Raw genomic sequence first — 17,452 nt, forward strand, 5'->3', positions numbered from 1 at the left:
GATTGTCATTGTAAATAAGCACTTGTACCTTCCCCCCCCCCCCCTATCTCATTGCAGATTGTAAGCTCTCACAAGCAGGGGTGTCTTTTTTTTGTTTGTTTGGGTTTTTTCCCCCCTCTAATTATTGTACTTTCTATAACTGATATCTGTTTGTATATGTTCCTTCTGATTTGTAAAGCGCTGGGGAATATGTTGGCAGTATAAAAATAAAGATTATTATTATTAATATGTAGGGTCCGAAACGCGTCAATTTACTCATGCTCTTTGCTTTGTGTTATGGATTTTCCTCAATTTTTTTTTTTTCAAAAATCTTTTATTGAAGTGTATCAACGAGACAGGATAAATACAAAGTAAGTGCAATTGCACCATTACAATATAGATAGTAAATCACTCAAAATAGACCGCCCAAGCTCAACAACACGTGTCTTTAAGTATCCTACAGAACTAAACTCAAGGGCGAACATAGGATCATAAGTGTCTCATATAATGTGAACATAACAATCCCAGTATTTGCTACCGTATGCAGAAACTGTTTTTTATTGTAAATCTAAAATCACAGAATAGTGTAGTAAGAATTATAGAAAAAGGTTAAAGCCTATAAACAAAGCTAGGCCAAGTTCTCGCTCCTACGTCGAGATCCTTCACAGGGAGAGTTCCTTAGCGAGGCGCAAGGGACCCTTCCTCCCTTCAGGAAAAAGGACATGTGTATAAAGAAGGGAATTTTGTTTACTTACCGTAAATTCCTTTTCTTCTAGCTCCTATTGGGAGACCCAGACAATTGGGTGTATAGCTTCTGCCTCTGGAGGCCACACAAAGTATTACACTTTAAAAAGTGTAACCCCTCCCCTCTGCCTATACACCCCCCCGTGCATCACGGGCTCCTCAGTTTTGGTGCAAAAGCAGGAAGGAGGAAACTTATAAATTGGTCTAAGGTAAATTCAATCCGAAGGATGTTCGGAGAACTGAAACCATGAACCAAAAGAACAATTCAACATGAACAACATGTGAACACAAAAGAACAAACAGCCCGAAGGGAACAGGGGCGGGTGCTGGGTCTCCCAATAGGAGCTAGAAGAAAAGGAATTTATGGTATGTAAACAAAATTCCCTTCTTCTTTGTCGCTCCATTGGGAGACCCAGACAATTGGGACGTCCAAAAGCAGTCCCTGGGTGGGTAAAAGAATACCTCGATAAAAAGAGCCGAAACAACGGCCCCCTCTTACAGGTGGGCAACCGCCGCCTGAAGGACTCGCCTACCTAGGCTGGCATCTGCCGAAGCATAGGCATGCACCTGATAGTGTTTTGTGAAAGTGTGCAGACCAGGTAGCCGCCTGACACACCTGCTGAGCCGTAGCCTGGTGCCGCAATGCCCAGGATGCACCCACGGCTCTGGTAGAATGGGCTTTCAGCCCTGAAGGAATCGGAAGCCCAGAAGAACGGTAGGCTTCAGAAATCGGTTCCTTGATCCACCGAGCCAAGGTTGACTTGGAAGCCTGTGAACCCTTACGCTGGCCAGCGACAAGGACAAAAAGCGCATCAGAACGGCGCAGTGGCGCCGTGCGAGACACGTAGATCCGGAGGGCTCTCACTAGATCTAACAAATGCAAATCCTTTTCACATTGGTGAATTGGATGAGGGCAAAAAGAAGGTAAGGAGATATCCTGATTGAGATGAAAAGTGGACACCACCTTAGGGAGAAAGTCCGGGACCGGACGCAGAACCACCTTATCCTGGTGAAATACCAGGAAAGGGGCTTTGCATGACAGCGCTGCAAGCTCTGACACTCTTCGGAGTGATGTAACCGCCACTAGAAATGCCACCTTCTGCGAAAGACGTGATAGAGAGACATCCCGCAGCGGCTCAAAGGGCGGTTTTTGAAGAGCCCGTAGAACCGTGTTGAGATCCCAGGGTTCCAGCGGACGCTTGTAAGGTGGGACTATGTGGCAAACTCCCTGCAGGAACGTGCGGACCTGCGGAAGCCTGGCTAGACGCTTTTGAAAAAACACGGAAAGCGCCGATACTTGTCCCTTGAGAGAGCCGAGAGACAAACCCTTGTCCAATCCAGATTGAAGGAATGAAAGAAACGTGGGTAAGGCAAACGGCCAGGGGGTAAACCCCTTCTTAGAGCACCAGGCTAAGAAGATCCTCCAAGTTCTGTGATAGATCTTGGCTGACGTTGGTTTCCTGGCCTGTCTCATAGTGGCAATGACATCTTGAGATAACCCTGAGGACGCTAGGAGCCAGGACTCAATGGCCACACAGTCAGGTTGAGGGCCGCAGAATTCAGATGGAAAAATGGCCCTTGAGACAGCAAGTCTGGTCGGTCTGGGAGCGCCCACGGTTGACCCGCCGTGAGGTGCCACAGATCCGGGTACCACGACCGCCTCGGCCAATCTGGAGCGACGAGGATGGCGCGGCGGCAGTCGGACCTGATCTTGCGCAACACTCTGGGCAGCATTGCCAGAGGAGGGAATACATAAGGCAGTTGAAACTGCGACCAATCCTGAACTAAGGCGTCCGCCGCCAGAGCTCTGTGATCCTGAGACCGTGCCATGACTGCCGGGACTTTGTTGTTGTGCCGAGACGCCATGAGATCGACGTCCGGCGTTCCCCAGCGGCAACAGATCTCTTGAAACACGTCCGGGTGGAGAGACCATTCCCCCGCGTCCATGCCCTGGCGACTGAGAAAGTCTGCTTCCCAGTTTTCTACGCCCGGGATGTGAACCGCGGAGATGGTGGAGGCTGTGGCCTCCACCCACAGCAGAATCCGCCGGACTTCTTGGAAGGCTTGACGACTGCGAGTGCCGCCCTGGTGGTTGATGTACGCAACCGCCGTGGCGTTGTCCGACTGTACGCGGATCTGCCTGCCCTCCAGCCACCGATGGAACGCCTTGAGGGCTAGAAACACTGCCCTTATCTCCAGAACATTGATCTGAAGGGAGGACTCTGTCGGAGTCCAGGTTCCCTGAGCCTTGTGGTGGAGAAAAACCGCTCCCCATCCTGACTGGCTCGCGTCCGTCGTGACCACAGCCCAGGATGGGGGCAGGAAGGATTTTCCTTTCGACAGAGAAGTCTGGAGAAGCCACCACTGAAGAGAGGTCTTGGCTGCCAGAGAAAGAGAGACGTTCCTGTCTAAGGACGTCGACCTCTTGTCCCATTTGCGGAGAATGTCCCATTGGAGTGGACGCAGATGAAATTGCGCAAAGGGAACTGCCTCCATTGCTGCCACCATCTTCCCCAGGAAGTGCATGAGGCGCCTCAAGGGGTGCGACTGGGCCCGAAGAAGGGATTGCACCCCTGTTTGCAGCGACCGCTGTTTGTCCAGCGGCAGCTTGACTATCGCTGAGAGAGTATGAAACTCCATCCCGAGGTACGTCAGTGACTGTGTCAGAGTCAATTTTGACTTTGGGAAATTGATGATCCACCCGAACCTCTGGAGAGTCTCCAGAGCAACGGTCAGACTGTGTTGACAAGCCACCCGGGAGGGTGCCTTGACTAGGAGATCGTCTAGGTAGGGGATCACCGAGTGGCCCCAAGAGTGTAGGACCGCTACAACGGATGCCATGACCTTGGTGAAGACTCGTGGGGCTGTCGCCAGGCCGAAAGGCAGTGCCACAAACTGAAGGTGTTCGTCCCCAATGGCGAAACGCAGGAAGCGTTGATGCTCTGGAGCGATCGGCACATGGAGATAGGCATCCCTGATGTCGATTGATGCTAGGAAGTCTCCTTGGGACATCGAAGCGATGACAGATCGGAGGGATTCCATGCGAAACCGCCTGGTTCTCACATGTCTGTTGAGCAATTTGAGGTCCAAAACGGGACGGAATGAGCCGTCCTTTTTTGGCACCACGAACAGGTTGGAGTAAAAACCGCGACCGCGTTCCTGAAGGGGAACGGGGATCACCACTCCTCCTGTCTTCAGAGTGTCCACCGCCTGAAAAAGCGCAACAGTGCGCTCGGGGGGCGGAGATGTTCCGAAAAAACGAGCCGGAGGACGAGAGCTGAACTCTATCCTGTAACCGTGAGACAGAATGTCTCTCACCCATCGGTCTTGGACATGTGGCCACCAGGCGTCGCAAAAGCGGGACAGCCTGCCACCGACCGAGGATGCGGTTTGGGGCGGCCGAAAGTCATGAGGAGGCCGCCTTGGAGACGGTGCCTCCGGCGGTCTTTGGAGGACGTGACTTAGACCGCCATGCAGAAGAGTTTCTCTGGCTCTTCTGTGGCCTGTTGGACGAGGAGGATTGGGTTCTGGCTGAGGGCCGAAAGGACCGAAACCTCGCTTGAACTTTCCGTTGCTGAGGTCTGTATGGTTTGGGCTGGGGTAAGGACGAGTCCTTTCCCTTGGATTGCTCAATAATTTCATCCAATCGCTCGCCAAACAGTCGGTCGCCAGAAAACGGCAAACCGGTCAAGAACTTTTTGGAAGCAGAGTCTGCCTTCCATTCGCGTAGCCACATGGCCCTGCGGACTGCCACAGAATTGGCGGATGCTACCCCTGTACGGCAAGCCGAGTCCAGGACAGCATTCATGGCGTAGGATGCAAATACTGACGCCTGAGAAGTCAAAGATGCTACTTGTGGCGCAGCGGTACGGGTGACCGCATTAATCTCAGACAGACAAGCTGAGATAGCCTGGAGTGCCCACACTGCTGCAAAGGCTGGGGCAAAAGACGCGCCTATGGCTTCATAGATGGATTTCAGTAGGAGCTCTGCCTGTCCGTGGCATCCTTGAGCGATGCACCGTCAGCCACTGCTACTACTGATCTAGCCGCCAGTCTAGAGACTGGAGGATCCACCTTGGGACATTGAGCCCAACCTTTAACCACGTCAGAGGGGAAGGGGTAACGTGTGTCATTAAGGCGTTTAGTAAAGCGCTTGTCCGGGAAAGCCCTGTGCTTCTGGACAGCATCTCTAAAGTTAGAGTGATCGAAGAAAACACTCAGAGTACGTTTAGGAAACCTAAACTGGTGTTTCTCCTGTTGTGAAGCTGAATCCTCTACAAGCGGAGTTGGGGGAGAAAGATCTAGCACCTGGTTGATGGACGCTATAAGGTCATTTACTATGGCGTCCCCTTCAGGTGTATCAAGATTGAGAGCAACGTCAGGGTCAGAGTCCTGGGCTGCGACCTCCGCCTCATCCTCTAGAGAGTCCTCAAGCTGAGACCCCGAACAGCGTGATGAAGTCGGGGAAGATTCTAAGCGAGCCCGCTTAGCTGGTCTGGGACTGCGGTCCGTGCCGGAGTCCTGCACGTAATAATTAGAGGCCACATCAGGAGCACGCTTCGTCGCAGACAGAGAGGGGCCTGGGGGTGATCCCGCAGTGCCCGGGGCCTGTGTAAGGGCCGGTCTGGACTGTAAAGCCTCTAGAAACTTAGCAGACCATTTAGCCATAGACTGAGTCATGGAATGTGAAAGTGACTCAGAGTTTGTCAGCTAAAACAGCAAACTCTGTCCCTGCCATCTGGACAGGGGGAGCCGGTGGTTCTACCTGGGCCGAGGGACCCCCCAGTGCCTCAGGCTCCGGCTGAGCGAGTGCCCCAGTGCCCGAGCATAGCTCACAGTGAGGGTAGGTGGAACCTGCAGGTAGCATAGCCGCACAAGAGGTACAGTTAGCAAAATAACCCTGTGTCTTGGCACCCTTGCTCCTTGTGAACGACATGCTGTTGTTTCCCAGGAGCGTGATCACTGAGGGTATATAGCCACAAGCTAACAGTACAGCTGAACCGGAAAATGTATACAAAAATAATATATATATATATATATATATTACAGTTCAGCACCCTAGGGGGACCAGCACCGGGTAACCGGTGTGGCTTACCGACCGCTCCAGCGGTGTGTGGCCACCAGATTCCCTGCCTCGGGTCTCCCAGAGCTGCAGCCAGAAGTCCTCCACCGGCAGAATATGTTAAAACATGGCTGTCGGCGTTCACAGGGGAGGAGGGAGCCGTGGGCGTAACTACAAAAGTGCGGGAATCTGTTGCCCCAGAGTGATTAGTGAGGGGGGAGGAGGACAGCTACGTGTGCTCCAGCCCTCACTGTCGGCGTCAGACCGACCGTCCCGCCCTTACCCCTGACTGGCAGGCCCGGGGGCGGGAGTTTAATGCACTAGGCCGCAAAAGCCGGGGACTAAAGTAAAAACCACGGCCGGCAAGCAGGCACGGTCGGCGCGGTAGTCCCGGTCAAAAATCAACACCGCAGTCGCTGCAGCGTCTGAGGCCAAGGTGCTCCATGCACCGTCCCAAAGGGGACACAGAGTACCTGTAGATGCAGGGTCCTTCCCTGACGATACTCAGTCTCCTGTCCAGCAGATTCCCCCAGGGGCTGCGGAGGGAGCCCGGTCCCAGTGCCTGGATGACCGGTTAGGATCCCACTTCACCCAGAGCCCCTAAGGGATGGGGAAGGAAAACGGCATGTGGCTCCTGCCTGTGTACCCGCAATGGGTACCTCAACCTTAACAGCACCGCCGACTCAGTGGGTTGAGAAGGGAGCATGCCGGGGGCCCTGTTAGGGGCCCTCTTTTCTTCCATCCGATATAATCAGCAGCTGCTGCTGACTAAAATGTGGAGCATTGTGTGAATGTGCCTCCTTCAACACAAAGCATAAAACTGATGGGCCCGTGATGCACGGGAGGGTGTATAGGCAGAGGGGAGGGGTTACACTTTTTAAAGTGTAATACTTTGTGTGGCCTCCGGAGGCAGAAGCTATACACCCAATTGTCTGGGTCTCCCAATGGAGCGACAAAGAAACACCCTAAGTGGGGTGTGTCTTACAAGGCGACATCATAGAGCTCCCGGAGGGTCTCAACAGGAAGAGCAGTCCATATAACAAATAAGTAGCCAATAAACAAGTATCACTGGTTAAGGATGATTAGTAACAAGATCAATCCTGTAACCAGTTAATGTTAAGTATTAAATACTACATCATACCAACTTATGATACTTGGGGAAAAGACAGGCAATCCCTAGATGCATGTAACTTTAACTACTCAAAGATACCGGATATGTCGCCGCCTTTCTGTTCTAAAGTGCAGTTCCCCAAGCACCAAACATAACATATTTGGAAAATGGCAATCCCTTGCCCACCTCCCACAGAAACCAGATATAAGTCATGTGATTTTTTTTTTAGCAAACTTCACAAAGCGGCTAAATCCAGAGCGACAATCCGGGATCAAGTGACTCCGGTCACGCCAGAACCTGATGGTGTATGTTCAGGGTCTCATGAAGTCAATCATTGCTCGGTCATACGTGATTGGACCGAGGGTTGGCTTCTCTCCCGCTGTGGTAAAGCCAGACGCCTTTATAGGCCAGTCCGAAATGGTAACCTCAGGGAGATTCAGATCTTCTAGGAAGGCTCGTAGGTCCTGGGGGTTCCTAAGGAAGAAGAAACCCTGCTGATTGCAAACCTGAAGCTGGAAGGGAAATCCCCACGTATATGGGATATTCCTCTCCCTCAGGACGTCCAGGAGTATTCTCAGCGATCTTCGCTTCAGCAAGGCCGCCCTTGATAAGTCCACAAGAAAGTGGATCTGTGCTCCATCAAAGTCCAGCGGGCCTTTGTTGCGGGCTTGTCGCATAATCTCCTCGTTTAGGTCATAGTAGTGGATCCGACAAATGACGTCCCTGGGGTTGTTGGGATCGATGGAGCGGATTCTAAGAGCCCTGTGGGCTCTATCAAATATTATTTCCTCCTCTTGTGGTCTCTCCAGAAGGGTGTTAAAAAGGCCTTGGAATGTGGGGATCAGGTCTGACGCTCCGGTGGCCTCTGGCAGCCCCCGAATGCGAATGTTGTTACGTCAGTTTCTATTTTACAAGTCCTCTACTATGCCGAATAAGGAGTTATTTGTTCTGAGTGTTGTTCAACCAGCTGTTGTTGGGATGTCTGATTCTCCTTGACGGCCGACATGGAGGTTTCAAGCTCTGTCACTATCTGATACCTGCGTCACCATATCTCTGAGGCCCTGTATCTCTGTTCTACATATGTTTTCTAACCGAGAGATGTATCCTTCCATATCCAGCTTGGTGGGGATCTCAGCCCTCTGAGACCGCAGGTCTTTTATCTCTTCCATCATGGGATTTTGTGCTGGTGAAGCTTGAGATGCCAATGGGGATGTAAATAGGTGGGACCCCAATCAGTGCCATAGTTGGGAGGCGAGCACTCAGCATCTTGATTACACATTGCTGTGTCCTCGGATCTTTGGGAGGGTAATGCCAGGTGAGCAGACGTATCCATTTCATTAGGATATTGTTGCGAGGCTGTATTATCTACCAGGAACTTCTGAATATCACCGTCTCTGGAAGTAGATGAGGAGTTAGATGGTGATGGGGATGGTTTTCTGCTTTTCCTGACCATAGCTGTCTCTGAGACTATATTGCTGTACAGGATATTAGTAAATTGACTCAGTAAGCCTGTAATGGAGTTAAGATAGTAATGTCCAGCTATGTCTTCCTGTCTGCCAGGGTGTCATAGGGAACGACATGGCACATCATGAATTAGGCGAGCTGTGGCATCATGCACCCGCTCCGCCAATTTTGTCAGATTGGTAAAGCTGGAGCAAAGATGCCAAAAGTCGGACACATTTTTTGCAATTCTCTTGAAGAATTGGGGCCATAGTGTCAAAGACAAGATCAGATCCATTCATGAATAAGAGAATAAACGTATCCCAGAGTTTTATACTGACAAAGTTCCTCAGCTTTCTGCCAACAGAATCCAGTTCCATTCTGATCACTTAAGATTGTGGATTGTGAACACAGAAAAAGATTGATGTTTGTGCCATAGCACTTAGGCTTGGGTCTGCACACAGACTATTTAATACAATGCTTGCTGACAGATTCTTAGTTGCTCATTTTGCAGTCAGCAATTTGTAGGAAAAAGAGGCATTCAAATAAAAAACAAACAAAAACAAAAAAGGTGTTTCACATCTACACTGCTCAGTATTGCTGTATAATACAGTTGTGCTCAAAAGTTGACATATCTTGGCAGATTTTTTGCTTTCTTGGCCTTTTTTCAGAGAGTATGAACGAGAACACAATCTTTTTTTGCACTCAAGGTTAGTGGTTAGGTGAAGCCATTTATTGTCAAACTACTGTATTTTCTCTTTTTAAATCATAATGACAGCTAAAAACATCCAAATGACCCTGATCAAAAGGTCACATACCCCAGTTCTTAATACCATGTATTGCCCCCTCTAACATCAATGACAGCTTGAACTCTTTTGTGGTAGTTGTAGAGGAGGGTCATTATTTTCGCATATGGAAAAGCTGCCCATTCTTCTTGGCAAAAAGCCTCCAGTTCCTGTAAATTCCTGGCCTTTCTTGCCTGAACTGTATGCTTCAGTTCTCCCGAGAGTGGCTCAATGATATGGAGGTCAGGAGGAGACTGAGATGGCCACTCCAGAACCTTCACTTTGTTCTGCTGTAGCCAATGACAGGTCTACTTGGGCTTATGTTTTGGATCGTTGTCATGTTGGAACGTCCAAGTACGTCCCATGCGCATCTTCCAGGCTGATGAGTGCAAATTTGCCTCCAGTATTTGGTCATAATGTGCTGCATACATCTTTCCTTCAACTTTGACCAAGTTTCCTGAGCCTTTGTAGCTCACACATCCCACCATCATCAGCAATCCACCTCCGTGCTTTACAGTAGGAATGGTGTTCCTTTCATCATAAGACTTGTTGACACTTCTCCAAATATAATGTTTATGGTTGTGGACAAAAACTTGATTTTAATCTCATCACAACAAATTAACTTGTTCTAGAAGTTTGGAGGCTTGTCTCTGTGCGGTTTGGCATATTGTAGGCGAGATGCTTTGTGGCATTTGCGCAGCAATGGCTTTGTTCTGGCAACTTGACCGTGCAGCCCATTTTTCTTCAAGTGCCTCCTTATTGTACATCTTGAAACAGCCACACTGCTAGTTATCAGTGAGTCCTGTATTTCAGCTAATGTTATTTGTGGGTTTTTGTTTGCATCTGAAACAATTTTCCTGGCAGTTGTGGCCAAAATGTTTGTTGCTCTACCTGATCATGGTTTGGTTTTTACAGAGCCCCTGATTTTACATTTGTTAATCACGGTTCAAACACCGATGACTGGCATTACCAATTCCTTGGATATTTTTTTGTATCCCTTTCCTGTTTTATACAGTTCAACTATCTTTTCCCATAGATCCGTGGACAATTCTTTTGCTTTCCCCATGACTTACAATCCAGAAACGTCAGAGGCTGGATGAAAGATGCAAAAGTCTGTCTGGATCCCATAAACTCACTCAGCTTTTATGCACACACTGATTACAAGCAAACAGGTCACAGGTGAGGATGTTACCTTTATTAGCCATTCAAACCCATTTATGTCAATTTCTGTGCATGTTATCAGGCCAAAATTACCAGGGTATGTGAACTTTTGATCAGAGTTGTTTGGATGTTTTCGGTTGTCATTATGATTTAAAAAGAGAAAACACAGTAGTTTGACAATAAATGACTTCACCCAACCACTAACCATGAGTGGAAAAAAAAAGATTTTGTGTTATCATTTATAGTCTTTGAAAAAAGGGCAGGAAAGTAAAAAAAATCTGCCTGGGTATATAAACTTTTGAGCACAACGGTATGTCCACCACACTACTGCTGCTTCCAAAGGGTGCTACAGGAAAAAATAATGCAGGAGCCCCTCATATCTGTGTATACTGGAGACAACATAGCAGCTAGTTTCTACCCACAATCTCTAAGAACTTAAAGGGGTTGTCATGGACCTTAACACTGATGAACTATTCTTAGGATAGGTCATCAATATCTGATCAGTGGAGGTGCGACACTTCGCACCCCCACCAATCAGCTGTTCCGGGTGCCGCTGCCACCATCCGGAACTACTCAGTTACAAAACGGCACAGCACAGCTCAGTCGATAGAATAATGGCTGCAGCTGGGTACTGCATATCCATCCCTTTGAGTATTGGAGGAATATCCAGCCACAGCCACTATTCTGTTGAAGGAGCTGTGCTGTGCAGTTCCGTAACAGAGTAGTGCTGGCTGCCGGCAACACCAGTAACTGATTTGAGGGGGTGCTGAGTGTCACACCTCCACTCATCAAACATTGATGGCCTATCCGAAGGGAAGGTCATCAATGTTAAAGTCCAGGACAACCCCTTTAGAATAAGAGTTTGAGCTTGCAGAGGGGAACATTGGTAAAAAATTAAAACACAAGTCATATAATGGCCATCAATAGTGTTATTCATCATGCACAAACATATTACGGGCTTATTCTGAAAAATTACCTGAAATGTCAGGTATGATTTAAGCTTACTACTTAAATTTTGGGTTAAGAGGGGCTCTCATGTTTCATCTTCAGGAGTGCACTACTCCTCCCGGCTTTCAGTTTGTTGCACTCCCGAAGCCTGACCGTTCAGATCAGTAGCATGCCACGGACTAAAAATGTGCCCTCTTTGGTGCCCTTTGCAGACGTAGTTTTGCCTTTGCAGTAGCAGAGTGGCATTAAAGTTGGACAGTGTAAATTTCCTTCCAAAAATGAAAAATTACTGCTGTGGAGACACGGGGGTCAGTGGGTGCTCTCGTCCGCTGGCCCGGCCTCCTTTAGAAAGACAGCATGGCCCACGGCTCCTCCCAACTGAACGCCGACCTCCTTAACCGTGGGCTGAACACTACTCAGACAACACAGGGTGAGGGAAATCACAATATTAAGATTTCATTGGATGCCCAAACAATTAACGGCATATGGCACATAACCAGCAAAACCACAAAATGTAACTGGCAACAGTTTCAAACCCTTCCGCTGGCTCACCAGGGGTTAGAATGTCCGTGCCTCAGAGCTTCCAGGGCTACTAATGCCAAACCAGCAGCACCCCGCTTTCGGCGGGCACCCACCGAGAATGGAATAACACCGGATTTAGGAAGCTGGCTGAGGACCGCAAAGCCTGTAGTGACTGGATTGTCCCAAGCTGGATTCCATCCTTAGGTAGTCCTTCATATCTCAACCGAATAATTGCATTCGATGCTGAAGTCCATGTAGTATTATAATCCAGGTGCAGCTATGGCTTGCCAATCGGATCCGCAGATCCTAGATTGGTATCATGTAGCAAGAGTCTAGCTGGGCAATGGACAGTCGTCCTTCTTATACCCCTGAGCTCTCCATTCAGACCATTGGCATCTTCACGATTGGTGGATAAGACTGGGCTCTTATTGGCTAGATTTCAAGCCATATACATAATATCCCTAATAGTAATGATCTCTGGCAGAGACGAGGGAGAGACAGCTAAGTTACATCGCATCTAGTAATACACATAGTAATAGAATGGGAGGTTCGCATAATTGATTTGTCTGGGTATCTGACCTTCACTGGCCAAGGCAATTACATGAGTCAACAAGAACTTTAACACTAGACTCCTAAAGGTCCAGTCACACATACGAAATCGTGAACGAGATCGCTACTACGTCACAGCTCCCGGATCGTTGCTGAGTCGTTGGTGAAATCGTATGTGAGGTGTCACACACACCGACTTTAGGAACGAGCACGCGACCCGTATAACGATCTTGTAAATCGTCAGGACCCTGTCACACAACAGCTGTAGTAACGATTCCGATCTCGATTAGGGGCGTAGTGAAACGCAGTGAGCCACGTAGGCGTGCATTTGCGTCGCCTTTTCCACACCCTTCCGCTCCGATTGGTGGCCAATACTGCGTTCTGATTGGGCGGGTGGGCGGGCCTAAAAGGAAACTTTTGTATCGCGTCATCCTTTGTCACTTCTTTTGAGCTTTGCTTTGAGAATAGAACCTGCGACTCCACCCTGATTCATTCGTACTTTGTACCCGGTTGCTTGCTTGCTTTTCGGATCAAAGCTGCACCTGCACCCGAATTCATCCCTCCTTCATTCCCGAGTGTTTATGAGCGCCAACCAATCGGTGCAGAGGGGGCGCGGAAACTGGGACGCAACTACACGCCTACGTGCCACACTAAAGTTCTTATCTAGGTCGTTAATGAAATCGTAGGTAGGTGTCAAACATACAGATCCATCCTGCCCAGCAGGACTCCAACGAGCCAAAAATGGCCCAGGCTGTTCATGATCGACCAACGATTTCACAGCAAGGGGCGGATCGTTGGTACGTGTCAAACATGACTAGATCGCTAGTAAAGTCGTTGTTGCGTCACAGAAACTGTGACGTAGCAACGATCTCGTTCACGATCTCGTTATGTGTGAAGTGGCCTTAAGAGTCTTGTAGAAACAACGAGGGCCTTATCCACCATTTATAAATAAACTATCATCATGTCTGGCTGAATTTTAAGAAACTTAACCCATGCTAGGCACTGAGAGTCCATGTCGTCACAACTGACACAATTTTAAAGCTTCTTAAATCCTAACAAAATAAAAAAACATTTTACAGATAATGCTGATGTAAAACAGACAATGGGGGAAATTATATTTATTAATATTTTGTGAGGTGTGACTAGATTAAAAGGGAAAGTCATTTAAAGTTTCTAAAAAAAATAGCAATTTTCATTTGTCACATTTCTGATATTTTTATAAAACAACAAAACCTAAGCATTGACCTAAATTTATTATTATCATAAAGTATAATGTGTCACAAAAAAATCTTAAAATCACTGGGATATGTTGAAACATTGCAGAGTTCTTGCCACATAAAGTGACAAGTCAGATTTAAAAAAAAATTGGGCCAGTCATTAAAAAAAAAAAATGTCCCCAAAAGTGAACAACCCCTTTAATATTGTAATATGATAAGGCAACAGAAGTAATGGACATACCAAGTTCTGCTTTGGTGAAGACAAGACTTGTGTTGTCTTCTGTCAGATTTTTGTTGAAGTCGATACTTAGTTCGCTGATCTTTTTTTTCATGCTTTTTATTTCCTAGAAAGGATTAGAAAAGACAAAAAAAACTGAAAAATTAAAAGAAAAGCATAAGTGCCAAGTAAATAGCAGATATTCACACCATGATGAGACCCTACTGAATCACCAAGTATAATAACAATACTGTAAGGAGGTAGACCGGGCATATTATTCTGTACTGAGCATTGTGCAGCCATATAGTGCCACATGCATTACTGTACTAGAGTATCTCCCGGATAAAGCAATCAAATGACATGGACAAAACAGAATTCATTGTCTTTCCTTCTCCTCATTCAACGCCTCCACCAAGCCCATCCATCAAAGATTATGGCTGCTCACTCTCCCCAGTCTCAGAAGCTCGTTACCTTGGAGTAACCCTCGACTCTGCTCTATCCTTCAAGCCGCACATCCAAGCCCTCTTCACCTCATGCTGACTAAAACTCAAAAATATCTCCCAGATCTGTGCCTTCCTTAACCAAGAATCCGCAAAAACATTAGTGCATGCCCTCATCATCTCCCGCCTCGACTACTGCAACCTCCTGCTCTCTGGCCTCCCTTCCAACACTCTTGCACCCCTCCAAGCTATCCTAAACTCTGCGGCTCGCTTAATCCCCCTCTACCATCGCTACTCCCCAGCCTCGCCACTCTGCAAATCCCTTCACTGTTCACTGGCTTCCCATTGCTCAAAGACTTCAGTTCAAAATATTAACCATGACCTACAAATCTATCCACAACCTGCCTCCTCCTTACATCTGTGACTAAGGGGTACTTCTCACATAGAGAGATCGGTAGCGAAATCGCTGCTGAGTCAGAGGTTTTGTGACGTACCAGTGACCTCATCAGCGATCTCGCTGTGTGTGACTAAGCAGCGACCTGGCCCCTGCTGTTAATCGCTGATCGTTACACACTGTTCTGATTCATTTTTTGCTCGTTGGTCTCCCGCTGTGCAACACACATCGGCGTGTTTGACGGTGGGAGACCAACGAGCACTCTGTGTAGGCAGCGTACGCTGGTAACCAGGGTAAATATCGGGTAACTAAGGAAAGCGCTTTGCTTGGTTACCCGATATTTACCCTGGTTACCAGCGTACGCTGCTTAGCGCTGGCTCCCTGCACACGTAACCAGGGTACACATCGGGTTACTAAGCAAAGCGCTTTGCTTAGTTACCCGATATTCACCCTGGCTACGTGTGCAGGGAGCCAGCGCTAAGCAGCGTACGCCGGTAACCAAGGTAAATATCGGGTAACCAAGCAAAGCACTTTGCTTAGTTACCCGATATTTACCCTGGCTACGTGTGCAGGGTCGCTGGTGAGATCTGCCTGACTGACAGCTCACCAGCGACCCTGTAATGACACACCAGCGATCCTGACCAGGTCATATCGTGGTCGGAATCGCTAGTACGTCGTTTAGTGAGACGGTACCCTTAGTCTCCTGGTATCTATCTGCACGCAACTTCAGATCCTCACAAGATCTCCTTCTCTACTCCACTCTTATCTCCTCTTCCCACAATCACATGCAAGATTCCTCCTGTGCCTCCCTTATACTCTGGAACGCCATACCCAGCATATCAGACTCATCTAGCGTGGAAAGCTTCAACAGGAACCCGAAGACCCATCTCTTCCAACAAGCCTACAACCTACAATAACCCTTAGTCCAGTACGCCACTGCACAACCAGCTCTACCCTAAACTATTGTACCCTCACCCATTCCCTGTAGACTGTGAGCCCTCGCGGGCAAAATCCTCTCTCCTTCTGTACCAGTCTGTTTTGCACTGTTAATGATTGTTGTACTAGTTTTTATGTATACCCTTTTTCACTTGTAAAGTGCCATGGAATACATGGAGCTATAATAATAAATAATAATAAAATGAGCATAATTACCACTCACCAAATAGCAGTCTACTACAATGAAGGGAAAAAAATAAATAAATAAATAAATAAAATAAATATATTATATATATATATATATATATATATATATATATATATATATATATATATATATATATATATATATATATATATATATATATATATATATAAATATTTATTTATTTATTTTTTTTTTTTTTTCTTCTTGTGCACTCCACATTTGCATAAAAATTTTGGAACTTTTTTCCCCCCACAATTCAAAAAATAAATCCCCACTCGTGCTCATTTCCCCTTGCTGACTGTATGCAGTGGGGAGGGAAGTTACATGGGTATTATCCCCACCCAAAAAAACAGCAATACTAAAATATATATAGGAGAAGAATGATATCTTTAATGAAACAATCAAGAAAGTGAAAAGAGAAAAGATAGATGTAACTTTTGTCAGCTTTAATGAATCCAGGTGAAAAACAAAAACCAAAAAAAAACAAAAACAAAACACAGTGACATCAAAAAGTAATAGAAAATGTCTGTGTGCCCTCTAAAAACCAGCATGTCTCATCAGTGCCAGTGGCTATGCCTTAATCATGGTTATACCATAGACAATATCTGTGCCTTTTATACAAAGAAAAAGGTTGCGTATTTCAGGCTGAAACACTTCGATTTTTAGGAGGCACCCATAAAACGGTGTTACTTTTTGATGTCTCTGTATTTTTCTGTTTTTCACTTGGAGTGACTAAAGCTGATAGAAGTTACATCTATCCCACTAGATTTCTAGCATTGCTGATCTCTTCGCTGTTCACATTTTGCCTATCCGGCTTCAACCCAAGTCTTTTCCACGCAGATGTAGGAATCCTATCACAGAGGGTATCACTGAAACATTTCTTACAAATTATACTTCATCATTATTGAACCACTAGGTGGCGCAAGTGTCCTCTATATATATTGTAGGCAGCGTGATGCAGTCTTGTTCAGCTGCATGAAAACCTTCACATCGAGTCATTCTTGGTGCACACCGAATTCTATGATTTGGTTGTCATCCAACCAAATCTGTTCTATAAATGTATTTCATGTTCAGTGTGGACATAGCAGAAAAACCCAACTTTTCTAATGTAGACAATACACAATTCTGGTAACACTCACGCTCTGTATTTCTGGAGGAAGATGGAGTCCATTGCGTCTTCCAAGTTGAACTGACTTCTCCAAATACCGTCTCACCTCCGGCTGCAGCTGTTCCGGGTCCTGTGTTTTCTAGAAACAATATATACAAGATGCAGTATTGTAAAAGCAATAAAATGATGCCTGGGTGCCATAACCTACAATATACACCTGTCCTCATAGGGTTATATGGTGATCTGAGGTCCGGTTAGAAAAAAAATGAGCAGGAAAGGTTGGTGTTCAGGTCTTCTGGCTATGGCCACCTTGTTGACGTGAGAAACTGACTTTGCACATTATTTTCTTGTTAAAGGGGTTACCAGAGTTATGGTCTCTCTCATTGCTGGTTTTCGACTCAGTGCGCATGATCAGAAAGTCCCCAGACTTCCGGTCATGCACACTACGCCAGTTTGAAGTCAGGAAACGTACACCTGGCTTCATAGTGCATATGACCGGAAGTCCGAGCCTTCTGAATATGCACACTGAGCCGAAAATCATCGTCGGGTGCAGTGGTAGCAGAGAGCGGTGAGATCAACCATGCCTCTGACGCTGTGCATTCATTAGCATGTTAGCACAAGGCGTGCTTAC

General features: G+C 47.1%; 1 protein-coding gene across 2 annotated transcripts in view; it reads right to left on the reverse strand.

Annotated features, from left to right (window-relative positions):
• The window catches only part of NLN (neurolysin), a 164,024-nt gene that overhangs the window by 126,573 nt on the left and 19,999 nt on the right, over window positions 1-17,452 (reverse strand). For both annotated transcript variants that reach the window (XM_075342516.1, XM_075342524.1), the window contains exons 4-5: window positions 16,853-16,960; window positions 13,760-13,862 (exon numbers count right to left, since the gene is read on the reverse strand). In XM_075342516.1, the coding sequence (XP_075198631.1) occupies window positions 13,760-13,862; window positions 16,853-16,960 (211 nt within the window). The remainder of the gene's footprint in view (window positions 1-13,759; window positions 13,863-16,852; window positions 16,961-17,452) is intronic.

This window comes from Anomaloglossus baeobatrachus, chromosome 1, assembly GCF_048569485.1.
Source record: "Anomaloglossus baeobatrachus isolate aAnoBae1 chromosome 1, aAnoBae1.hap1, whole genome shotgun sequence".
Taxonomy (NCBI): Eukaryota; Metazoa; Chordata; class Amphibia; order Anura; family Aromobatidae; genus Anomaloglossus; species Anomaloglossus baeobatrachus.